Source organism: Mastacembelus armatus, chromosome 5 (assembly GCF_900324485.2).
Source record: "Mastacembelus armatus chromosome 5, fMasArm1.2, whole genome shotgun sequence".
NCBI classification, from domain to species: Eukaryota; Metazoa; Chordata; class Actinopteri; order Synbranchiformes; family Mastacembelidae; genus Mastacembelus; species Mastacembelus armatus.
The window spans coordinates 22,177,112-22,198,804 of NC_046637.1; the positions used below are offsets into that span (position 1 = coordinate 22,177,112).

Here is a 21,693-nt window from a genome sequence, read left to right on the forward strand (position 1 = left end):
CGTGTCCTTATTTGTCACTTTGATCATATTGTAGGGGAAATAAACGGGTGCAGGGAGTTAGCTGGAGGTAGCTGCAGGTATCTCTGGCTCACCACCCCACTCCCTGCAGGGCTCCTGCTGATGGACAGAACAGCTCTTGTCCCTTCAGAAGGCTGGCCTGTCACATAGGAAGACAGATGTTAGTCTGCAGTTTTCCTGTCTCCACTACCTGTCAGGATAACATGACCGATGAGGCGAGAGGATGGGGAGGGGGTGGATTGAAACAGGAGGTAGTGTGGGCGCAGTGGCCCACCGACAAGCACTCCACCTGTGTCACTCAAAAGCATATTCTAGACTCAGTGATAACAGCAAACTCTGGCATACCCAGAAAATCTGGTAATTTTCTATAAAGACACTGAAACACAGACTATAGATAATACAAGGACTTAGACAAGGAGACACGTTTCTCTGGCCTCTCCAAGGACCTGTTGTCATGCCATATTTTAGCTGGATCTTAGGCCTCTCATTTGGTAAGAAAAAGTCATGCATCTGAAATTGTCTTAACAGCTGTAAATAGGCTTTGTCGGATAAAGCTGCATGTCTCTCAAAGAGCTGATTTCTGTAAGCAGCTTAGTGTTTCCACCCTAACCTATTCATGTTGTGGGTGAATTATTTCTCACACATCCCCTCTATTGTATTAAGATGATACTAATGTGCCAGTAGAAGTGAACATGTAGCCTGTTATTTGTGTAAGGGCTGTTGCATAAATGCAAACTATGTAGTCATGCGCTAAGAGTTAATTTGGGTTCAGAGATAAAAATTGTATTATTGGAGTCACATGTACAAACAACATTATTCTTTGTTGTAGAGAGCTCCGACCATTATCCACACTTCATTACTTATCAATGGAATTGGCAATGCAAGTGGTCCTTTTGCCCACCAGTGCATCATCAGTAACCATAGATAGCATATTAACATAGATTTGTCTGCTGATGTTCATCCTCAACTGGTAAAAAATGTGCAGTTAATAATGAGAAGTGAGAAGATCAGGTTAGTGTTTTTCAACTGAACTGTCTCTGATTTGACTTCATACTTGCATCCTAAATGTCTTCAGAGGCTTTGTTTCGAGACAAATGATTTTCCCTACAGATATACCTGTGGTCATTTAGCACCCTTCATTCCACAGCACCATTATCATTACCCCTCTGGTTGTATGGCAACTGTCAGCCAAGAGTTTGAACCGCACCTCTAAGTCACTGAGAGGAGACCAGGGCTATCTCAGGTTGTCATTATAAGTGGTATCTATGTCTGAAAGCCAGGTGGATTTGTCCACTAATGAGGACTGAGCTATCATGCAAGCAGTGACTGGAGGAGGTGTCACACAGAGATGCCACCGTCAGTCTGGTACGTTGGTATTCTCCTTCAGTGAGTAGCACTGAGATGGCATCATTAGAGCCAGAGATGGGCAGAGAAACAGTGGGCTTAGCCTGACACCACAGTGAGATGGTAATTATTATATGTAGTTGTAGCAAACAAAGAGGTCAAACTTTTGTTTCTTTGAATATTTTTGTGTTTAAATTTGATTGTGTGCCTCTTGTTACACAGTTCCCAACATTTGGTCTTGCAAACAGACTTTGTAGATCGTGGTAAGGATTTATCAGTATATGTTGACTTTTCAACCTTAACTGAGCGTGCAAACATTTTTAACTTTAAGAATGACATTATATGACATTATATGTCTCGGTAGATGAAAGACTGAAGGGTCTATTTTTCTCTTTTTCCTTTCGGTTCACCAGCCTTTACCGCATGAATGAATAGCCATTTTCTGTCTGACCTTTTTGCAGCTTGGCAGAATTGGAAATGGTAAAAGTTTATGGAAAGCTGAACATTTCCAAGATAATATCAGCTTTACCACCATGGTTAAATGCAGTCATCACACAAAGAGTCTAAACATTAAATATGACCTGTTCCATTTACTGGCTGTGCTGGTGCCAAAGTTTAATTTAAAGCATAATGTGCTGGCAGTGCTATTACACTGAACATTGTACAGAAAAAAGTGAGAAAGAAATAAGACAAACTTGTCCTTTTTTTTTAATGTGTGAGTGAAAACAGCAAGCACATATTTAATTTTGAGCTTATGGAATTGGTAAAGATGATCAAATAGTTCTGTTTTAAGTCAATGTCCTGCATCGTTGATAGTGCTTTTTGCTGCAGTAGGTTATGAGGGCATTGTTCCCAGTATCAGTGAGCTATGGATGTGATGTGGCAAAACGCCCTGTGGTAAAGTGAGTCAAAAGCTACAGCTGCTCCAGTAGCTTTGTGTAGCTATTGATATGCAGATAACAAAATAATTGAAATAATTGAAAAAGATGTCATGTGCCACTAGATGGAAGCAAATGGAAGAAGAGTGTTGTTCTTTCTAGTTATATTACTGGAATACCCCTAAAACTAATTCCAAACACTACTTGGAGAAGAATAGTTACAGTTAAACAGTTTCATAGACTGACATGTCAGGTGTTTCTTTTTGGCAGCAATCAAGGTTCACCTGCACACTAACCAAAAGGTGTACGATGATGATGAGAACAAATGCTGAGGTCTCTTGTTTTTGTTTTTTCTTCCTTCTAGTTTACATGGAATTTATCCGTAAGAAATGCTCTCTGTGGTGTGTGATGGTGGCTGTGCACACTTGTTTGTTTTCTTTCCCAAAAGTTTTATTATTCTTCCCCATTTATTCAACACATTACTTTCATTATATCACATATGCATGTTGGGTATAGGGCCGTTCTGATTTTTTCTTCTCCATTTTTCTCTGGTTTGGCGCGCAGCCTACATCTGTCCCTTACCAGCCAGAATCCCCCTCATGGCACAGCCTCAGAGGCTTAATTAAATATCAGACCAACAAGCTAACTCTGCTTCTGGCCACCCATGGCTTTCATGGGCAGAATGCTCAGACAGAAACAGGGTGAAAGAGACACTGATTGTAGAAGTAAACCCTCTTTGCTAACTGCTGTCACTGGCAAGCAGACTGGGAGTTGATTTGCACTCATTACTGGAAGTATGAGTAAGACCTAAGGATGATGACCACATAGCTCTGATTACATGTGATGTGATTGGAGATATTGTACAATGATAATCTTTTCCACTGTGTCTCCAAGATACTGAAAATAAATGGGGATGAAAATCTTTAACTGCATCTTCACAGTGGGCCATGTATGTTAATAAATGGAAGCAGAAAACTGATTATGCAGTAAGATCTCCCTCCCCCCAAGAAAAGGGTTTTGATTTAGTTAATAACCAAACTACTTTCTGCCAGAAACATTTCTAGTTAATATCGCTGCACCAAGTAAAGATTCAATATATTATCTGTTTAGTGTATCTGTGTGTTTTGGACTCACATTGAAGGGAGCTTGTTGAACAGCATGTACTGTAATATACTGCTGACTGAACAAACTGAGACTGTTATATGTCACCCATCATTAAAATCAGTATGCCCTCTTAGTTTATCAATTTAGATTTGCATTTCTCCACAGTATAACCACTCTGAGTGAATCTCAAGCAATTCTTCTTAGTGACTAACTTCCGACATAAGCCCTTATTTACCTTGTTTATCGTAGTGTTTGGGTTAAACATAAAACCATGACTTTTCTCTGATTTTACATACTACTTTGTCTTTTCCATCTATTCCTCTGGCCCTCATTATGGACCAACCTTTGTCTATGTGTTAGAGGCCATCTCGAGGCTGTCATACTACCAGGTAATGATCAACCTGCACTTTACCATGCACCATGGTAAAGAGCTGTGGTCTTTGACAACATTGTTATCCTCTTCATGAATTTCAAGAGAGCATGGAGTTTCGGAGAATTCGGTGGAGAGAATGACTTTTTATCATGGTACTGTTTTAAAATACACCGTGAATGTGTTTTATCACAGTCTAACTTCTGTTCTTCCTTTTTCCTGTCATTATCAGCACATTGCTCCTTCAGTGCCCATTGTAATTGCTGACATTGCTACAATATCTTGTGTGCCGCATAATAAGCAGGTTTGTCATCAATTACTAGTGCAGCAGGAATGAACACCTGCGTCGTTTATGCCCCATTACCTTCCCTCGCACATTACATGCCTTTTAATATATTTAATATATCTTTGCTTGAATATTATATCTTACTTTCTTACTTTTGTACAGTCCTCATCAAGGTGTCAATACTCACACCTTTCTTCACACCTTAAACAGTGCAATTTTTCTGTTGGGCTACATCTTTGTACTTCCACTTCTTCTTCTTGTTTTTAACATTTCCTCTGTGCCGTCCCTCTCCACTGCACATGCCCGTAGGACACTACATTTCATCTTGCTTTGAACTCTTTAATTTTGTGCAGTAGCAGTTTTTTTTATTAACATATTTATTCGTCCCTTTGCATATGAGCACACCTTTATTCTCTCTTTCTCTCCTTTCTGCGTTTGAGTCCCCACAGCGAATAAGCCTCACTAATGCAGTGTTAGTTTAATCCATGTCATCCTGTCAGAGGCTATTTTTTCTCAGGGTCTTTTCTTACTACAGCTGCAGTGAGCACAGTTCCTGTCTAGACATTCTCCACACTGCCCATAGAGTTTGTGTGTGTAATTTTTATGCAGTCAAAGGAGGACCTAGTCTCCAGCCCTCAAGGTCAAGGTATCTTTCTAGCATGGCAGATCATCCCCTTTCAATCTTCCTACCATCCACTTCCCACCTGATGACAGCTTCCTGTCAATGGATGAACTCTCCCACCTAGATAATAATAACCTACCCACAGACCATCTTTCATCGAGTGTCCTTGCTTCATTTGAATAGAGGGAGATTGTGGGCAAGGTGCTGAATAGACAGTGATGGGGCCTCCTCCTGATGTGAGAGTTCTTACAAGGTGGCTGTGACAGCAAAGGGGATTCAGGGTGGTTATATAAATGGAGCAAGGCCATGAGAAGTTTTCCAACAGTCATGCAGTTGCTTGTTTCTCATATTGCAGATTGTCATAAGGAAACACATTGATAAAACATTTTAAGTGAATCTTTTATGTACAGGATATTTTTGGCCATGTTAGCATGAGTGTGGAAATGGCAGCGTTGGTCTGTTACCTGAAAATTCTGTATGGTCTTGATAGAATGTAACCTAGGGACTTTGGCGGTCTTGTGGCTCTCCTCTAATGCCACCACGAGGTTGAAATGTTTGGATCTTAGTGAATTGTGCCAGTGACTAACTAATAACTTTTCAGTGGTTTGCTATGAAATGTAGTGTTTATAAATCCTATTGATTTTTGGAAGTTTCCTGATTCATCAGTCACCACTGTCATATCATAGTTTTCCCCTATAAAATATCACTATACTCTGTCTACAGAATAGGCTGGCACATAGTTTAGACATTTATGCAGTTAAATATTTTGATAAAGTTTGGTATAGGCCTTCATGTTTTTTTTTTTTTAAGGTTAAATTGTAGTAATTGATGTGATCTTTCATCTAGTGCCATTGTTATGTCAAAAAATTTGATATGTCCAGTACATCCATTTATGACCACATACCTGCAAAGCATGCTGATAATAACCTTTAGCTCAAAGGAGTGTTGATCTTAATTACAGTTGACCAGAGCTGCTAGCTCTTGGCTCTGTAGTCAATAGTCAGTAGTCAACTTTATTGTTAATTCAGCTGTATGTGCAAGACATACAGAGGATCGAAATTATGTTACTCCTACATCCACAGTGTAAATTGGATGAAAAATAGAAACATTTGAAAAATATAAAACAATAGAAATATAAGAAAAATAATAAAAACAGTGGAAATATAAATCAAAGTGCTAACATATATATATCTATTTGTATGTGGCACTTAGTCTTGTTTAAAAAAGCTTTTATATCAATTTCAATAATGGTACAGTAATTCCTGTACTTCATTTGAATCAGTAACTTCCTTTTTTCTTTCCAACATAATCCCTAATCTTTTCACACGTCACACACACACACACCCCTCCCTCTTCAGTGGCAGACTCATGGGAGCATTTAAGGGGCCAAAACTATATCTTAAATACTCTGTATCATTGTCTTTTTTCCCTTCTTTTGGCTCTTTCTCTCTCTATCTCTTTGTTTCATTTAGATGCCAAGGAAATTGTGCTGAAAGCTCAAATTCTGGCCGGTGGTAGAGGCAAGGGTGTGTTCAACAGTGGCCTTAAAGGTGGAGTGCACTTAACTAAGGAGTAAGTATGCCACTATGTGCATTTCACACAGTGGGTTATTGTAGGAGATAGATTTATATTACTTTCTACTAAGACAGTGGCTTTTATACTGTGGAGGCTCAAAAATGCTCTCTGAAGATGCTCCCCAGGTAAGAAGACACAGCAGGGATTACTGGTGCTGCAGAAAGAAGTTTCTCCCAGTGTCTATTTTTTCAAACAGCTCCCCTCAATTAAATGTTAAAAGCAGGATTCTAATGTCGGCAGAAGCGTTATGCACCCCATACTGCGTTTTCCTTTCTCAGGTTGATTGGGGTTTGTGCCACAGCTAAGGTTTATTTTCTTCTAGCTTAAAATTACAAAGTGTGATTGATGTATTCCTCCAATGAAAGCTCAGTCTCTGCAATTTTCGAAAGGCTGAACAACTTGAAAGAACCTTTCTTAGCTCAGCCACTGCATTTTAAAGTTTCCATGTACTAAAACAGTGTAGGCTTTATAATAACAGTACTTACTACTTACAGTACATCAAGCCTTAAAGACAAAAACTTAATTTACGACAGTTGTCCCAGGCATGTATCACTGTCATCTGATTTCAGGGTTTGGAATGACCAGAGTTTTTCGAAGTGAGATATGTTGAAGTTCATCATTTCTAGACAGTGACATGAGCACACAGTTCACCTTCCTCTCATCTATCAAAGGATGAATACAACCCCTGACTTCATTTGTATTCACTTACAAAGCCAGAGCAGGCTTAGGGAAGCAACCCTGACATACAGGCTTCTTTTACACCGGGAGAGTAAGTAGAGGTTCATTCACAGTGATGTGTAGATATAACCAAAGTGTTTCTAAAAGCTGTGCTTTGTCAGAATATGTTACATTAATGCTCAGAAAGTGCTAAGGCATATCTCTCTTTAACTGAACAAAGCTCTGGAGAGATAAATACTTACTCATCTGTCATTTCACCTGCTTTTCTCATCTTTCATTTTCTAAGTGTATGCTTTTCAGTGATTTATTTATTTTTTCATATCCAATTCTGTTGTTTAGTGACGTATGACATCTCTCTTTCAGCCCTGTAGTGGTTGGTGAACTGGCCAGTAAAATGCTGGGTTTCAACCTGATTACCAAACAGACACCCAAAGATGGAGTGAAAGTGAAAACGGTGAGCCACTGCACTGACTGAAGGAAGGAAAGATTTACTTTGCCCTTTCCTCTTGTTTTTTTTTTTCATTCTTTCTTTTTTTTTCTGACCTCATTTCAAGGCATTTTAAGCCTAGTAATGTAGTTCTGTAAAATTAATGAATGTGAATGCAGTCTGGCTCAATGTTTTGTTTTTTCTTTTTGGTTTAATCAGTAATCCTCCAATGGTGTTTACTGTGGGTTTGAGCTGGCTGGTGTTCCTTGCCTAAATCAAGCTGTGCCCACTGTGAATTTGAAGTGTTTGTTAAACAACAGTTTCTGTGTGCCACTAACTAGCAGGAATATCATTTTCTTTACTCACATGCAGTACCTCGACAAAACATACGCTTCCAGGTGATGGAACCTTCTCAGTGTGTAGTTTGTGCGTGGGTCCTGCATTTTTTCTTTGCCTCTCCCTATGTATGTTTACCCCTGCTGCTCCCCACTTCCAAATCCCCTCCTGCTCGGACTTGTACTGCAGACTGTAGGTGGGATGGAGTGAGTGTCACACCTTTTTAAATTGTTTTTTGTGAAAAGCACCAGTGGCAAAGGACATTCACAAGGTCAGATTTCATTCCAAATCTCAGAAGCAGAAAGGAAAAGCAAACTAATGTGAAAGTAAACTGGGCAAAAATTGATGTGAGCAAGACTTGACCTGAAATTGGCCATCTAATTGTCTTACCAAGAACTGCCTCTATTGCCTATAGCGATGCAATCAGACCTGGCAAGAACAGCCTGTGATTGACCTGAAGGATCAAGTACAGTAAAAGTGGAGTCAGAACCTGGTCTTTCAGATGATATCCAGAGTGTAACTGCCAACCTGCCATTGGAGCTCCCAGCAACCCCCAGCCCACTGCACCACAGAGCAGAGAATACCAGCGAAAAAGGGGCAGCACTTCTGCATTTGCCACATGGATTAGCTGTCAGGGTAGCGATACGGGGATGAGGAGAGAAGAGATGTAAAAGATGGTTGTGTGAGAAGACTATAGTAGACAGAAATGTGTTTAAAGGGAAATGTGAAAACAAGACTGTGGGAATAGAATATGTTCAGCTTGAGTGAAGAATCAGGCTACAAGTCAAACAACAGGGAACTTAAGAGAATGTTTGAGTGACTGGGGAAGACAACATTTGGACAAGGAGATTGGAGTGTTGTCTGTTAACATGGAACATGGAGAAGGCTATCCATCCTCATTCTCTGGTCAGAACAGAAGCAGAACATAAGGGCTGTGTGTGTTTAAACAATTCAGAAAACCTGCTGCCCATTAACCACAACTGACAGTTCCCACGTTCTTTTACCCTTTGTTTTCCTAATTAGCCTTTTGATTTGCTTTTCCTCTTTGCTTATCAGTTTAAAGTACGTCTGTATTTGCCTCCTTTTCCCTTATTCACAACATATGAGATCTCATCAGTGTGGTTTGGGCAGGTATCAGATTTTGCCAATCTGATACCTGCTTATTTTCTGTGTTGAATTTATGATTAAATATTTTGTAGCTTTTAAAGATGCACTGTAATAGAAAAATGTAAAAGTTGCAAAGGTCTTGTAAGCACTAAGGAAAGTTACATGGGGTTTTTACTAGAGCGATACATAATTATTGTTCAGATGATCATGAAGTCAATCTGGTATCGTTGTGGCATTCTTCTATCAGCCCCTTTTTCTCTTGCTGTGACTTATCCAGGTGATGGTTGCAGAGGCCCTGGACATTAGCAGGGAGACCTATTTTGCCATCTTAATGGACCGCGTCTCTAATGGCCCTGTCATGGTGGGAAGCCCCCAGGGTGGTATGGATATTGAGGAGGTGGCCGCGAGCACCCCAGAACTCATCTTTAAGGTATATGATTTCTTCAGTGTCAAATGAGAAGAGTAAGACAATGAAATGTATCTGCCTCAGAAAAAAGTTGAAATCAGTCATGACTAGCACCATGCGACTCTTTTAAAAAGTTCAACCCCCTCACCATCTTTGCTCAGTGATCATGCCCTGTAATTAACAAAAGATTTATTTGACTTGAAGTAATGCCAGGAGTGCATTGCCCAGTGGGTCTTACAGATGGAAGCTGTGCCCTGTGCACATTTTCTGTTAATTTAATTAAATTTAACATCCTGCCTGCATGCACACAGCAGAAGCTGAACACAAACAGCAACACAGTGGAGCTTAATATGAACAAATAGAGACACACATAAAAGCCTTCTTGCTCTTAATTTGATTTCATTTACAAAACTTAATCCAGCCGAGACATTTGGCACCAGGTCTATGTCACTTTTGACATATGTCCAATGTAAACATGACTGATGGACTTTACCTGCATTTCCTACTGTTATAAATGTTTCATTTGCTATTGTCTGTTGTTAGATGTTAGTGCAAAATGTAAAGATGCAGATGAGATAAATATAATTTCCACTGAGAATATCAAAGATGATATGTTCTAACATGATAGTGCAGTACACATTTCACACATCTCAAAAAAATCTATATGGTGCAGAGCTAGTTTATATAAAACTTGCTAATACTAGCGGTTATAGATTTGCACTTTATTTTCTTCATGACTGTGCACCCTGGAATTCATTTTTATACATATAAAAAATATTATAAGAGAGTTTCTCACTATCTGAAAGTCAAATATATGAGAATGTGATGATCATAAATCTACAGTGTCAGTCCCAGCTCTCCCTTTTCTCCATGTCTGGCAGCCTGCCACTACTTAATTGTGATGTTGGCACTTTAACATGAACATCCGCTTTGTGTCAAATTATAGCCCAGCATTTAAGCCTCCCGTTCTCTCTCACTCCTTTTCTCAATTTGTTTCTCTCACTCTCTCTTTCACTTTGATTGCAAATCTTACAGGAAGCCATAGATATATTTGAAGGTGTACGAGACGACCAGGCACTTCGCATGGCAGCTAATTTGGGATTCAAAGGACCTCTACAGAGACAGGTAATGGGAGCTGAAGGCATCAAAGTCACAATGCAATGTAGAGGCAGAAAGATTTCCGATATGCACACACACAAGTACAAAGACAGATTTATGCTAATTAAAAAAAAAACAACAAACTTTAGCTATTATTAGTTTTTTAGAGTCAAGTTGTTACATTACATTCACATGCCAGGTGGTCTATTGTCACATCTGGTAATGACATGCAGCAGGCTGAGGCATCACTAATGACACCATTATTTGATAGAGCACACATCACATCGATTTTTTTTTTTCAGTGAGAAATAATTTATCTTAGTGTGCAACTTATGGTTTGGAGCAGGGGTCACCAATCCTGGTCCTCGAGGCCCACTGTCCTACTTGTTTTCGAGTTATTCCTGCCCTACATGCTGCTGATTACCTGAATCAGGTGTGTTCAGCCAATCAGAAACTGGAAGAGCAGATAGTTAGAAAACCAGCAGGACAGTGGGCCTTGAGGACCAGGATTGGTGACCCCTGGTTTAGAGGACAGTGAAACATTTTGTCTGTCACCTCAATTTTTACAAATCATGTTCAGGCAGCATTAGCTCAGAAAATTAGGACAGAAAGACCCCAACTTCACAGTCGGAATGGGGTGTGTTTGATCAGATGTAGAGTTCATTTCAAAGCCATTTGTCTCTTGGCATCAGATCATTAATTTGTTTTCTTTTCCACAGGCACTGTGACATGAGAAATCAGATTATCTCAGAAGCTTAGCACATGGAATACATATAAATGAGGCAAATTAATCTACTTTTGAGAAGCAAACTAAGAGTCACATATGTTTGAGCTTGAGTTGCATCTCAGTGTATATGTTTTTTTGTTAGTTTTGCAGAATACTGAATGGGCATTGAGTTTAAACAGGCAAGAAGAGAAATAGAAAGTGACTGGTTAAGTGCCTGCATTGTCAGTATGCTTTTCATCAGTTGCTGTTAGCCAGCTGCCACACTGTTTAATTCACAGATAATTGCAGCTCTTCCAAAATACCTTTACTATCTTGAGTGAGCTATGGAATGCCAGGAGCTTTGTATAGATCCGTGTGTGTGTGTGTGTGTGTGTGTGTGTGTGTGTGTGTGTGTGTGTGTGTGTGTGTGTGTGTGTGTGTGTGTGTGTGTGTGTGTGTGTGTGTGTGTGTGTGTGTGTGTGCGCGCGTGTGCGTGCGTGCGCGTGCGTGCGTGCGCGTGTGTGTGCGCGTGTGTGTGTGTGTGTGTATGTATGTATGTAAATGTACGTACATGGGTGTGTAGTGACAGAAAGAAGTGAGATTGGTGGAGTGTGTGTCAAACTGTTCATAGAGATGTGTTTCGGTGCTGTCAAGCTGCCATCATTACTGAAGAATAGTGGCACCAACAGAGATATTAACTGAGCTATCAGTTAAGATCCTTTTAAAATTGTCATTTTGACAGTGATAATTTAAGTACTGTGGCATTTCTTTGTTGCTGTATTCACTAGCCAGATTCATCTATTATAAATAAATATCAACTTTACAAAAAAAAAGCAACAGTAGAAAAGAAGAGTGTATGGATTTTTTTCAAACCCACTGAAATGTGTGCTATAATCCTATATGTAACTATATTAGATAAAGGTCTGCCAGCACTCATGTTACCTTTTTTACTTACTGTCGCACCTTTTGAAAAAAAGTGAATTACTTTTCCCATTTCAGCACAGACACATGCACATTCATGCAAAACAATCTCACACAGTGTGATGATGATGGTGATTTGCGATGTTTTACGTAGTCTGTGTGGGAGGTTGAGTGGCCTTGGTGGGGCTGACTGCTTAGTACCAAACCATCAGGTAATTACTGTCCTCTGTGGACCTCACAGGCAGCAGATCAGATTAAAAGGCTCTATGATCTCTTCCTGAAAGTCGATGCCACCCAAGTTGAAGTCAATCCTCTTGGTGAGACTCCCGAAGGACAAGGTACGTTGTATCATAGAAAGTGCCTGCTTTATCTTGCGCATTATCAGTTCATGCATTTTTATTTTTTTTGTTTCCTCTCAGTTACTGTCTCTACATCAAGTTTGTTCTATGTAATGTAATGTTTCATAATAAAAATGCAGCCACCTATTTATCACTAATTGTAAGATACAGGTGCACATCACGTCAGCTCTGAATACCTCTAAGTGTAACTATTGACTGAAGTGTAAGACATGAAGTTTGGGGTTAGGTCAAAATTGCCCATAAGTGTCTGTGTGAGTGTTTGTCATTGTTTGTCATCCCTGTGATGGACTGGTGATCTATCCAGGGGAGTTATTTAAGACTAAAGATGTACAGTCTGTCATCACTTAATAATGATGAACTACAAATTACAACAGCAGTTACAGAGACATTCTGTACGTATGAAAACATCTGATGACCATTACACATTACACAGTCAGCAGGGCCTTACTGTTTAAGTTAAATTTCAAATGTGCTATATCAAAAATACATTACTTGTGTCCATTAGTCTGGCACACTTCTATTTAGTGTCTTGAATAGAAGGGAGAATATTACAAATTAAAAGGTTAGTATTTATAATTTCCAGTTCTCTATAGTAGCAAAACTTTCCCTAATACATGTTCATTCTATTGAAATGTAATTAATTCAATTTAAGATAGATTTATTGTGCAGTAGAGCAATAAAAATGTTTCTATTATCAGTTAACGTGTTGTGCCTCAAATATAAATTATCACTGAAGTCTAAATTCAGACCCTCATCTCATCATTGTTATTCTGTACAGGCTGTGTGAAATGTGGTACTGATGTTGGATTAATGGATCTCTAAATTGGCAGTTGGCCTTACTCAGTGACTGTCTCTTTCTGTTGTAGCACATTAAAACCAATTCTCTTGTTACTTGTCAGCTGAAACTTCCCCATATGATTTGCCCAAAACATGTTATTAGATTTTTTATTATATTATATTCAAAAGGCTTTTAAAATTTGCAAAATGAATTGATATTTGAGGAAAGCCCTCAGAGACAACATACTGAGTACAACTGTCTTCAAGTTTCGAAGCCCTTACAAGGCTACTTTTATATGCAGCGAAAGGTTGCTTAGAGATTTGCCCTGGGGTTTAGGTTGAGAGACTGCCTTTCTCCAGTGTTTGTAGTCTTTCCATGGGTTTTTCTCTCCCCTTGTCTTTTGTGTTCCCTGGTAGATGAAAATATTTGAATTCATTAAGAAAAACAGGAGTATGGGTAAAATTCATCCTCCCCTGTTGTCAGTAAGCACAGTAAATTAGCACAGCATGACTCAAGTGGAGCTTAGCAGGCTGATATTTCAGGTGCCTGCCAATCAGATTTATGGTCACAAAGCATATTGAAGCAGCTGATGTGATGCTGCTTATGTTGAAATTCTACTGAACTTTGTTTTTCTTCCAAAAAAATAACAATAAAAGTGATCGCGTTGTCTGTGGTGCTGAACACAGATTGACTATGATGTGGCCTATCAAGTTGTATTACAACATGCTGAAGCTGCATCACTTCTTTGATGTTATTTAGTCTCCTCAAAAGCATTCGTGTTCAAAGTGTTCTCTATCAAAGATTGACTAGAAGTTTTTTGTTTCATGATTTCTTATGAATATTAATGAATAAAATAACTCCTTTGAAATGGTGGAATTATACCAAGAGGTATGAGTTTCCTTTACTATCAGCAGGAAGAAACAGCAGCTGTGATTGAGGCAGGCTTTGTAGGCAAACTTCACATTAAAATCAACTCATTCTTTAGTTCAATTTGTTCACATGTCACAAGGGAGCTCAGATATTTTCCGGTAGGCATTCAACAGAAGTGTATTGGAAAGGAAAACTTCTCAAGGGTGGAAAATTTGTATTTTTGTGTCTCATTTGGTAATAGCTGAATTCATTTTGTAGATGGACTACAATAATAGATGTGTCAAAACAAAAACAAAAGGAATCGTCTAGTGGGAGAGCAATTTTACCTGGAGGACACAGTATCTCTACTTCCCAGTCCCAGAAGAGTCTGCCTGCTGCATGCACTGTGTGTCTGTGTATGTGTTTTATGTTTCTGTTTGTGTCATTCCCGTAGCCAATTTCCAAGCTTCCATGTTTTGTTACTTTTTTCCCTTTTACTGTACATGCGGGTTACCTGGTCTGTACTATTCAACAGGAAAATCTGTACTGCAGGTTTCATAGATATTAGTGTAGTTGTTGAAACCACAAACCGCACACATTTAACAAAAGCTGATGTTGTTGGTTGGATAGCGTTAAGGTTTCTGGTACAGTAGGTGGATTTATTATCTTCAGACAGAGCCAGTAATTGCGGTTGTGCTAAGCTAAACAAACAAACCAGCAGCTGGCTTTTGCTGCATTTTAACCATACACTTTATGAGAAGCATGTCATTTTTCTCACCTAAATAGTCAATAATAGATAGTCAGTAAACATTTTTCCACCAAAAGTCTTTAAAGTAGTAAAAATTTTGCCATAAAGATTCCTTTAAAGATGAAAGCCTTGGGAATGTTTTATTTGCATGATTTTTTTTAACCAGGTAGCTTCATGTGTAGTGTCTTTGAAATGTGCTCTCTTTGAAATGTAAAGGAAATGTGCATTGTATTATGGTCTATCCCCTTGAAGCAGTGTCAGAAGCACATTCCTTAACCTTTGAAATAAGAGCAGTAGGCTGAGGAGACACTCTGCTAATAATAAAGGTAGTTAGCTTTTTATGTCAGAAATCCTCCGTCTCTTCCATTTTGTCTCGCCTGGTATTTTCCTCCTTCATACTTTTTTGCTTCCTTTGCTCCTGTCTGTATTTCTTCCTTTGCCTTTGTCATTTGACCATTCCTCCATGTCTTTGCACCAGTGGTTTGCTTTGATGCTAAGATCAACTTTGACGACAATGCTGAGTTCCGTCAGAAGGCCGTGTTCGCCATGGACGACATGACCGAGAGTGACCCGACAGAGATGGAGGCAGCCAAGTGGGACCTCAAATATATCGGACTGGACGGAAACATTGCCTGCTTTGGTATGGAAACAAAACTCTACAACAAAACAGACACATTCACGCACACTCGCAGACACATGCAAACCAGTTTTCCCCCAAAGCAAAGCTGTCCTTGCATAAGGCTTGAATGTGTCTCTTAAGTCACATAAGTGAAAAGCTTGGACACAGTTACAACTCAGTCAAAGTAACAACAGCCTGAGCTCTCCTCCAATCCACATTATAAGCAGTTTTCTGAGGACTCCAGAAGGAATGCTGCCGTAACCAATGCGTTCTAATTAGTTATAATCCGCCTAGAAAGTCTCTAGTGAGCCAGATTGTTAGCATCCTCATTAAAGGCCCACTCTCTTGTCATAAATCAAAGCTTTTACAGTGTACAGCAGCACTAACAGGTGCTCTCTCTTCTTACCCCATGGTCTCATAAACACATTAGATGTCTGTTAGCACTACCCCCATCCCCCTTGCACACACCAAATTCTGCATCCCCAGCTCCCTGCCTCTCTTAAAGTAACAACAGCTTTTAAGGCCCTGCAGCTTCCTTGAGAGCTCTGTAAGCCACCAAAGTGACAGCTGTTAAAGCGAATTTCCCTTTTATTGAGACCTCGGTCAGGGAGCTTGCCAGGACACAAGTTCAGCTTGGCTAAGCCAAATGAGTAAAGACATTTTTGTGCACTTGGCTCCCGCGGAACTCAGCAGGGTAGCTATGCTGGCAGTTGGCTAAATGATGACACAGGCTGCAAAAAAAGCATAAGCAGAATCTCTTTTGATCAGCGCTCTCTTCTCTGAAGTCAAGAGTCAAATCATAATCAAATTTTCTCTGTGTTCATGATTAGAATATTTCCAACTGATTCCCTTTTTAAGTGAGACATTTTTTCAGCTGTTTGCTCTGGTTCATAATTTACTGTTAGATTCCTTTGTGGGTGTTCTTACAGTGCTTGTCATCTTTCCTTCAGCGCCAGCAATGTTATTTTAATTAACTCCTGGATGTTGGTGTCACACTTTTCTCTCTGGGACTTTTGTTTCAATTTCTTGCCTCAAGCCTGGACTTAATGGTCAACTTTAGCTTCATTTATACTTTATAAATACATGTAATTTGATTTATTATACATTAGGTCATTAGTGGGCAATAGTACCATTAAAGTACATTGGTACAATGCATTTGACTAAATATGCACTGCTGTTGACAGTATATTAGATACACCAAGTTAAAATTCTTATAGTCTAATCCAACAGTTCTCCAGAATGTATTATGCACTTTATATCAGTGAGGCTAGACTACATAACCAAACACATCTGTATAATGCAAACAATATTCCATATTCATTTAACTGACACAAATCTTACAGTGAATGGAGCCGGTTTGGCCATGGCAACATGTGACATCATTGACCTACATGGAGGAAAGCCTGCTAACTTCCTGGACCTGGGGGGAGGAGTCAAAGAGAGACAGGTGTACGAGGCCTTTAAGCTGCTCACTGCTGACCCTAAGGTAAGAGCAAATGAATTCCATGCTGAAACAACAAATCCACCAAAGTGCTTTATTTTAGAGCATATTCTCAAAAAAAAAAGTTTCACCACCTGTTGAATTGTCTTTGATATTTCAGTCTTGTATCTTGTCATAATACATTCATAAAGCCCTGTCTGTCTGGTTAGCGCTTTGTCACTGAGACAACACTGCTCATTAGACTAGGGGCCTTGGCATATGTCCATGTTTCACTGAGGGAAACAGACTCTGAGAGGCTGTGTGATTATATTCCGTCATTTTCACTGGCAGTGGCATGATAAATTGCTACTCTATACACTGCAATAAAACTTGGCCTTTAAATACTCATTATCACATGTGCACCTGCACATGCATATTAACACTCAGTACATGCTCATATATGCAACACAAAATGAACAAACAAATGTAAATCGAAGCATGCTTCTGAAAGTCTTGCAACTTTGGATGAGTGGCAGCTTGGGGTGCTTTACAAGTGATTCAACTCTATGTTCAGAAAGCTAATAACTCCAAACTAAACAATGTGAGCCTTGTAACGATATCACAGTGCTGATTGTGTGTTGACAGTCATCACATCTCTAATTCCCCTGCTCCTGTCACTCCTGCATCTCTCTGTGTTAGCATCTCTGGCAAGGTTTGGTTGTATGGAATACAGAGTAGCATTTAATACTAATTCAATCGTCCTAGCCCTTTTTGTCAAGCCTTTATTTATCACATGCCGATTTGACTTTGGACGAAATTCCTCCAAAAATGTGTTTCACACGAATTCTAAAATATATTTACACACATCTGGGAATTGCAAAATTTGAATAAATCTTTCCTGTTCAGGTGATAAAGGGTTGACTGCAGGACCACTACAACAGACACACCTGACAAAGTGGCATCTCAAAGTGTACTTTCACTTAATTTTACATGTCTGCCTTCTAATGTTGCTTGAATAGGGCTAGTTTTCTTCATCTAAACTTCGACAAAAAAGGGAAAGGATATAAATGTCTCTGTAACACAGCCTGCCCTTAAAATAGATATTGTGTCTATGCTAACAAAAATTGTGATGAAATATAATAGACAGTGACCTTTTTTCTCATAAAGTGCAGAACAAGCTGACATCAAAATAATAATTGACTAAATCTCCATTCAGTTTTGTTGATGAAAATGTAAGTTCAAATTATTAAAATGGGCTTTAAAAATAAATCTTTGTAATTTTGTTGACGTAGAAGGAAAGACGAAGGTAGGTTTGTATCAAACATTGAAGTAATTCAAATGTCCTTTCAGTAAATGTTTGTGCTGCACATTTCTTTTAAATGACATCATAAAATAACATCAGACGTGCTCTCTGCAAAGCTGCACCATCTCAAAAAAACTAAATGTTCACATCATTTTTGTCCTCTGATCTTTGGATGACTAAAAAGAAGACCACCATATCAAGTGTCTACTTAAACTATATCAAAATGTTTATGGTTTCCTTTGACTAAGATGAGACCAGTAATGGCCAGAGGTTTAGTCAACCAAAATCTGACTAAATATAATTAAAACTAGCATGGAAACTTTTATGTCAGGACTAAGATTAAATCTAAAAAGAGCTGACTAGAAAACTCTATTTCATCCAAACTGAATACTCAGTAATATCATTTTTCCTGTGACTTGGAAGTCCTGCCTCAAATTTATCACACAGCAGTGTACAGACCAGTGCTGCACTTTTATTGATGAATGCTAAAAATCCACCGACCTTAACATCCCAGCAGGCGATACATTGCCTCACTCAGATTTCCATTGTGTGCAGATTCTGTTTGGTCTCATGCGAATTCAACCCAATGGTCTGTGGGGGAAAATAAAAATGAATATGGTAGATTAAAGGGAAATGCAATCAATAGTGGAGAGAAAAAACTATAAACACTTGTCACTCTCTCCTGGTATGGGGCCATCATTTATTATTATTGAACAATTTTAAAAAAGTGAAATCATGCAGAAGCAAATTCAGGCTGTAAAAGTTCCCTCTGCAAAACATTACCGCATGGACAAGCGGTCCCTCCTCCTCTCTCCTCCTGTTCTTCCTCCTCTTTCTGTCTTGGGCTGAGTCCCCAGATCCAGATGGGGGAGTAAGCCTGCTGCCTGTCCCTCCTGCTGCTGTGTATGAAAATAGAGACAGTGAGCTCCTCCCTAACAGGAAAAAAAATAGAATAGGATTGACATTAAACTGGGTTGGAAGCACCATTAGCATTTCAACCAGGGGAGTTAAGAAACCTGCTCTGATCTGTGGAGGGAATGTTAATTATTTCACAATAAGAGCATGAGAGAGCTGCTCATTTACATTTAGTTTTTCTTTCTTTTTTTCACTCAAATTATCACACCCAAATTCAAAAATATGAGCTAGTGGAGGCTAGGTGAATGTGACAAGACTAAAACTTGGTGATGGTGAGAGCACTTTTACCCTATATTTGCCAAAAACCCCTTATTCACAGTTTGAAGTCTGAGATGGACTGATTCACTTGCATTTTATTCTCATCGTCATACCATTTTTAAAATAACATGCTTTTCTGTAGCTGAAAAATTTGACAGCATGTGTCATGTGGATGCTGGCTTTTATGCACAAAATGAATTCAATAGCTGCTTTAAGAAAGGCCATTAATGTTCTGCTGCATACATGAATATATGCTTTTTATTAAAGACCACTGTGACTTTTGATAGGGAATCTTAAAATGGTTTATGTGCTGTGGCAAAGACAAAAGTGCATTCAGCACGGGGCAGACTGCACCGCAGGAAATATTCAGCTGTAATGACGCCATACATTTCCACACAAACAGGAATTTTGGTGTCTGTCTTTTCTTCCTCAATCGCTTTTACGGTTTTGTCTCCTTGTCTCCATCTTTCTTCCTCTCTCCATCTCAGCCTCCACTTTGAAGTCTCAGGTTCATTGTGCTGAGAGGAGTGCAAGTGATGTGAGTGTATTGCTGGCACTAAATAGCTCCGACAGCACCTGAGATGACAAAGCCTCCTTTTTCTTGTTTGCCTACTTCTTCACTATCTACCTATACAGTGTTCATTACTTTAAACATTAGTACTTTCTGAAAGAAAGGGAAGTAAAAACAGATGAAATGGGGATATCATATGTGAAGTGGTGGCAAAACAAAGTCAAAATGGGAGAAGTCAATGAATCATAGTGTGTAGGCCAGTTTGTGTGCGTGAAATATGTGAGATGTTATGTAGCTCAGCTGGGTGTACTAGACAATTCAGCTTTGTTTGAATTCAGGCCCCTGGCTTTTTAAGCAGGGACATATTTATTTTCCATTCTAACATAAATAGCTCCACTTTCTTCATATCCACATGTAGAACAGTTTGTTGATAGAATGGCTGAATTTATTGAGGTTTCCCTCACATCACCTGTAGGCTAGAAGCAGGAGCAGGCAGTGAATACCAACAGCCAAATAACCTTGTTATTGCTTTGTTCCTGTAAAGAAAGTGGCAGATGGAAGTTTTGTCCAAATTCACATCCATTTTGTTCTTAGGCCTTAAGGCTATGTTGTGCAATTCTTATTTGCTGAAATAAGTGATGTTTTTTTTTCTAAAACTCACCCTTGTTATTGCTGCTATATCAATTAATTGTATTGGAAGGTAAATGTTTTGATTTTTAATATCGCCATAGCATAAGTAAGACAGTTCAGATTTGAATCAACATTTTTCATTGCCACATTTAAAACATATATATATATATATATATATATATATATATACTTGGTGCAATTATCACAAGTACTGTTGTACTCTTTTTCGATGATTAGTACAGAGTGAAATATCTTCATAGCATGAATGGAATAGAAGCTAAAGTAGAAGTAGTGCTTTGACTTTTTCTCTGTAACTGTGTCGTGACTGGAGATGAATATTTATTATGAATATAATATAAAGTTGTATGCTGCTATATTGTTTCATGCACAGCACTCATAGAGAGTGCTCTGAGGTGAAAGAGGCACAGGCTGGCACATTAGCATTAGTTCAGCTGGGTGAGCCACCTCTTAGGCAAATATTAAGGTGTGTTCATATGTGTTAATTTGTTGCATAACCACGTTGCTGATCGTGACGCATCTTTTCAGCTCCCGCTGGCGTTTGTGTGATCTCAGTTTTGAATACTGAGGTTCACCTGTGTGTTTGTGTACTTGTACTTCTATCTTTGTGAGGACCATTTTGACAAAGTAGAGACATTTGTCCTCACTTTTTCAGACTCCTGCTTGAGTGTTAAGACTTGGTTTTAAGGTTAGGGTTGGAATTAAGTTTAGGTTAGGGTTGGGGTAAGGGCTGGAGTTAGGCATTTCGTTGTCCTGGTTACGGTTAGAGTAACAGTCTAGGGAATAGGTGTCCTCACAAAGATGGAAGTAAAAGTTGTGTGTGTGTATGTATGTGTGTAAATTCTCCGTGTTTTAACTTCATCTCTTGCTGTTTCTGTGTGGGATTATTACAGTATGTGTCTCCCATTGCTTCAGCCCCCATTGCCCTCAGGTAAAACTACATACTATTTTGCTTCTTTCCAGCTCAGTGACTCTGCTTTAACTCACCTGCGTTCCCCCTTTAACCACTTTACTCCTTGTTCCAGCGAACAAATAAGCCCTGCCTGCTCCCAAGTCCCATCTCCCTTTTTATATGGAACACATTGATGAACCTTTCCAGCACGGTCTTCTCTTTTACATGAATGAGTCTTTATTAGTATTATTCATACATGGACATTTATAGGGGCACCCCAATCTGTCATCTCAGTTTCCTCTTGTGGTTCCTTCCTCTCCCCCTCCTTCTTTAAGCTCTCTACTTCTTTGTATCTCTCTTTTCTTCCCTGTTGCCTTTCATCTAACAAAATCCTGTTAAAGTCAATGTGAGGAGCTCCCTTCAGTTTTCATGCCTACTAACTAAATCCTGCAGGAGCCCAGACACTGCCGTACTCATCCCCATATGGAGCTGTTTGAGCCCGTGTCTAATGTGGTTG

At 39.2% G+C, this 21,693-nt stretch overlaps 1 protein-coding gene across 1 annotated transcript in view; it reads left to right on the top strand.

The window, feature by feature from the left end:
- The window catches only part of suclg2 (succinate-CoA ligase GDP-forming subunit beta), an 86,020-nt gene that overhangs the window by 28,201 nt on the left and 36,126 nt on the right, over positions 1-21,693 (top strand). Inside the window, exons 3-9 of the mRNA XM_026307494.1 lie at positions 6,095-6,194; positions 7,239-7,329; positions 9,023-9,175; positions 10,187-10,276; positions 12,118-12,214; positions 15,089-15,250; positions 16,573-16,715. Coding sequence (XP_026163279.1) covers positions 6,095-6,194; positions 7,239-7,329; positions 9,023-9,175; positions 10,187-10,276; positions 12,118-12,214; positions 15,089-15,250; positions 16,573-16,715 — 836 coding nt within the window. The remainder of the gene's footprint in view (positions 1-6,094; positions 6,195-7,238; positions 7,330-9,022; positions 9,176-10,186; positions 10,277-12,117; positions 12,215-15,088; positions 15,251-16,572; positions 16,716-21,693) is intronic.